This window comes from Anarrhichthys ocellatus, unplaced genomic scaffold (assembly GCF_004355925.1).
Source record: "Anarrhichthys ocellatus isolate YVR2014 unplaced genomic scaffold, GSC_Weel_1.0 scaffold262, whole genome shotgun sequence".
NCBI classification, from domain to species: Eukaryota; Metazoa; Chordata; class Actinopteri; order Perciformes; family Anarhichadidae; genus Anarrhichthys; species Anarrhichthys ocellatus.
This window is the reverse complement of record NW_022280289.1, coordinates 66,695-71,425: the sequence shown is the minus strand read 5'-3', so window position 1 is coordinate 71,425 and position 4,731 is coordinate 66,695. Positions and strand designations below refer to the sequence as shown.

The following is a 4,731-nucleotide window of genomic DNA, read 5'->3' as shown; positions in this document are numbered from 1 at the left end:
TATCATCTTTACATTTAAACCTGAACTCCTGTTATCATCTTTACATTTAAAACTGAACTATTGTTATCATCTTCACATTTAGACCTGACCTTCTGTTACCATATTTACATTTAAACCTGAACTATTGTTATCATCTTCACATTTAGACCTGAACTCTTGTTATCATCTTTACATTTAGACCTGACCTCCTGTTATCATCTTCACATTTAGACCTGACCTTCTGTTGTCATCTTTACATTCAAACCTGACCTCCTCCTCCAGACAGCATCATGGTGGGGCTGACAGATGACCTCCCCATCCTGCTTGAAACTGGACTGGACTGTCCGTCTCTGTCTTTACTGTCATGTCTTTGCAGAGACCTGGAGTCACCTACAGAGACACAACAAGATAAAGACAGAAGAGTGAACTAAGATGACATAGAATCAATCTGCAAGACAAATAACCCCAAACAGAGACAGAGAACCAGCAGCTAGATGGTCTAAAGAATGAAACTTCAATGATTAAAGAACCTGTAAGATGAAAAATAATAAGAACTTAAAGAACTCTCCAGGTTCTTTCTCATAACATTGAATGCCCTTTGGAGATGAACTTCTCTGTAAAGTGTTTGAGTTCAGGAGGCTGCATATATATATATATATATATATATATATATAACAACATCAAACTAGAGCTTGATGGGTATTTACTTTACTCTTCTGTCGTCAATGTTTGTGTACATTACAGATACAGAAAACAGGCAGAATATTTCACTCTCTCATCAGTATAAATAATGAAACTGATTTGAAAATGAATGAGCGGATTCACTGTGAAAAGTGCTAACGATGGTCAAAATATCTTTGAAGTGCTGCAGCCTGCGAGAAAAGAAAAGTATTTTCTTCTTTCTAACTGTTCACCTCAAATGTGCTGTCATGTCTGAATAAAGCTACGTTCATGAAATAATCTCCACATCGCTGAATGACAAAGAGCTGCTGGCAGCAGAACAAAGTGCGGTTTTAGTGTTGCCGAATAATTGAGAAATAAATATTCTGGATTAATGCATGACATAAAACAAAATCATTGGTTGCTGCTTTTATTTATCGTTATTCTACAATTTGAGGTCAGTTTGAAATGGTGTTTTATTTGAACTTGGCTGAAGAGGCTGCTATGTGGGGATGGACGCTCACAATGTCAAGAGGAAAACAACAATATACCCAAACCCTTTGGAAATGAAAGTGGATCACGCAATTCTAAGTGGGGCTGATGGCCTATTCGCCCAATGCAATATTATTGGCTCTTTGCCAAATACTGTTGTCATCATTTGCCTGTAGCTGTAAGAAGTGAGTACTTTAGTAAGACAATAGGACGGATGCAGCCTCCCTCACTGATCTGTGGAGGATCACTGCTAGGACCTTGCCTGGTCATTGACTGAAAGGTGATCTGCCTTTTTTTGGTATCTCATTCTTTTGGTCACTACCCAAAGCTCATGGCCATAGCTGAGGGTCTGAACGAAGATGGACTGGTAAATCAAGAGCTTTGCCTTCCGGCTCAGCTCCTTCTTCACCACAACGGTCTGGTTCAACGCCTTTGTCACTGATGACACTGAACCGAACCTCCTGTCCATCTCACGTTCAATTTGGCCCTCACTGGGGATCAAGAGCCAGAGATACTTAAACACTCTGCCTTGGAGCAGTGACTCACTACCAAACCGGAGGGTGCAATCCACCGATTTCAGGCAGAGAACAAAGAACTCAGAATTCGAGTTCTGACACTCATCCTGATCTCTTCACACTCAGCTGTAAACTGCCTCAATGCTGCTGAAGGTCACATTCTGACGAAATTCTGAGGTCCCCAAACCGGACCCTCTCCTACCCCTGGCTGAGCCTTGAAATACTGGGTTTACTAGGTCTGTCCGGAAGCCTCCTCCACCATCTAATCCAACTCACAACCAGATGGTGATCAGTTGACAACTCTGCTCCTCTCTTCAACTGAGTGTCCAAGTCATACAGCCTCAGATGTCATGATACGACCACAAAGTCATTCATCGATCTTTGGCCGAGGGTGTTCTGGTACAGAGTACACTTCTGAACCACCCTATGCTCGAACATGGCCAATCACTGACAAGCAAAGAAGTCCAATCTGCCCTTAATGTAGTGTTCAGGGGGGGTTATCTATGTAAATAATAAACAATCACCTGTCCTTATATAGTGTTAAACTTTAGAGGGTGTAGGGCTGTATTTCTTTTTCTTCTTTCTAATTTTATTTGACCCTGTCTTTTATCTTTCTTGACTATATGTAAAGTCCAGGAACTCTCACTTTTTAAGACTTTGGACTATTTGAAAAATAGTGTTTTACGCAGTTTACTGATATAGTACATAAGTAGTATTTATTTAGGACTGAAGATTTACCCTCACCCTCCTCGCTATTTCAGCCTCCTGACCTTTTTTTCCAGCCCATGTCTAGCTGACGTAAGACTGATGTAAAATTGATAGACTGACTGTAGTAATGATGTAGTACAGATGTTGTTCAGATGTAACACTGACTGTTATTTATTGCCTTCGCCCTCCCTGTTATTCCTGCCTATTGATCCTGGCTTTACCACCTGTCTACTAGATGTAAAACTGGTTCTAAACTGTTGTAGTTCTGGAGTAGTCATAGTACTGTTAAAGAACTCATGTAGAACTGAATATTTACCTTCACTCCCTCTGCTTTTCCTGCCTCCTGTCACTTTCTTCATCACCTGTCTACCTGAGGTAAACAGGTTGTTGAGTTCATCCAATGGGCTTGTGGGCGTCTGTGACCTCATCGACACGTTCTGCATGGAGCCATGGGTGGAGGAGGAGTTACTCAGTTTAGCCCCGGCCTCCCCGGCCCTGTGTGAGGATGAGGAAGAGGAAGAGGAAGAGCGAGGCATACTTCCTCCTGCCATCAAAGCGTCATACGGTGGAGGTCTTTTCAGGGACAGGGGAGTCAAAGAGCGACCCATGCTGACCGGAGAAGGACATGCTGATTGGCTTCGGGGGTAACCATGCCCACTGTGGGCGGAGCCAGATGACTTGTAGAGGTTGGAGTGGAGAAGTGGAGCTGATGAGCGGCCGGAGGAGGTGATGGTGTTTGTGGAGGCCAGGTCCCGGTCCCGGTCTCGGTCTTGGTCTCGGTCCCGCTCTTTGTGATGATGGGTGGAGCTCTGAGGATATTCGACACCACCCGACTTGCTGTAGGAGGCATTATCCATCATGGGCAGCCGTGTGACCTCTAAAGGGGTGAGGGGTGACTCGTCAGAATTCGGGGAGCACTTAGCAGGGAGGGGGGGGAAGACGAGCAGCGGTGGGCGGTGAGTCAGGAGGTTGGGGAAAGGTGGAGGGATGTCGCAGAGAGAGCCACGGGACGTCCAGGCTTCAGGATCTATGATGGTGGAGTGAGCATCCTGCAGGAAGTCCTCCAACATTGGATACTTCATCTCCTCGTACACCGACTCACTCTGCTCGTCCTCCACATCTTCTTGACCTTTTAGCTCTCGCATGATGTTTCCCACCATCTCAATGTAGACGGGCTCCTCGTCGTCCGTGTCCCTCGATGCCTGACTCTGACTCTGGGATAAAGATTTATCCCATCGCAAGGAAGACTTCTTGTTGCCTTGGTTATGGATGTAAGATTCATCAAAGGAGGTGCTGAGCTGAGTGTTTGGGTTCCTTTTAGGTTTGGGTGGAGGCAGCTTCCTGTAGTCTTCACTATAGAGATGACATCGAGCTGCAGACAGACAGACAGTGATGTTAGAATCTGAAGCTTCATCACTTCTGAAAGAAAAATTCTTTAACATGGGACAGGTGTCATGTTTAACCAACAGGTGTCATGTTTAACCAACAGATGTCATGTTTAGCCAACAGGTGTCATGTTTAGCCAACAGCTGTCATGTTTAACCAACAGCTGTCATGTTTAACCAACAGGTGTCATGTTTAACCAACAGGTGTCATGTTTAACCAACAGGTGTCATGTTTAGTCGACAGGTGTCATGTGTTAACCGACAGGTGTCATGTGTTAACCGACAGGTGTCATGTGTTAACCAACAGGTGTCATGTGTTAACCTACAGGTGTCATGTGTTAACCAACAGGTGTCATGTGTTAACCAACAGGTGTCATGTTTAACCAACAGGTGTCATGTGTTAACCAACAGGTGTCATGTTTAACCAACAGGTGTCATTTTTAACCAACAGGTGTCATGCTTAGCCAACAGCTGTCATGTTTAACCAACAGGTGTCATGTGTTAACCAACAGGTGTCATGTTTAACCAACAGGCGTTATGTTTAGCCAACAGGTGTCATGTTTAGCCAACAGCTGTCATGTTTAACCAACAGGTGTCATGTGTTAAACAACAGGTGTCATGTGTTAAACAACAGGTGTCATGTTTAACCGACAGGTGTCATGTTTAACCGACAGGTGTCATGCTTAGTCGACAGGTGTCATGTTTAGCCGACAGGTGTCATGTTTAACCGACAGGTGTCATGTTTAACCGACAGGTGTCAGGTTTAACCGACAGGTGTCATGTGTTAACCAACAGGTGTCATGTTTAACCAACAGATGTCATGTGTTAACCAACAGGTGTCACGTGTTAACCAACAGGTGTCATGTGTTAACCAACAGGTGTCATGTGTTAACCAACAGGTGTCATGTTTAACCAACAGATGTCATGTTTAACCAACAGATGTCATGTTTAGCCAACAGGTGTCATGTGTTAAACAACAGGCGTTATGTTTA

The 4,731-nt window shown here is 44.1% G+C and overlaps 1 protein-coding gene across 4 annotated transcripts in view; it reads right to left on the bottom strand.

Moving 5' to 3' along the window:
* nyap2a (neuronal tyrosine-phosphorylated phosphoinositide-3-kinase adaptor 2a) overlaps positions 1–4,731 on the bottom strand; it is a 19,791-nt gene that overhangs the window by 10,534 nt on the left and 4,526 nt on the right. For 3 of the 4 annotated variants that reach the window (XM_031879435.1, XM_031879436.1, XM_031879437.1), the window contains exons 3-4: positions 2,671–3,726; positions 250–369 (exon numbers count right to left, since the gene is read on the bottom strand). In XM_031879435.1, the coding sequence (XP_031735295.1) occupies positions 250–369; positions 2,671–3,726 (1,176 nt within the window). Of the gene's footprint in view, positions 1–180; positions 370–2,670; positions 3,727–4,731 lie in introns of all 4 variants that reach the window. The other variant, XR_004213975.1, reaches the window with a different exon arrangement.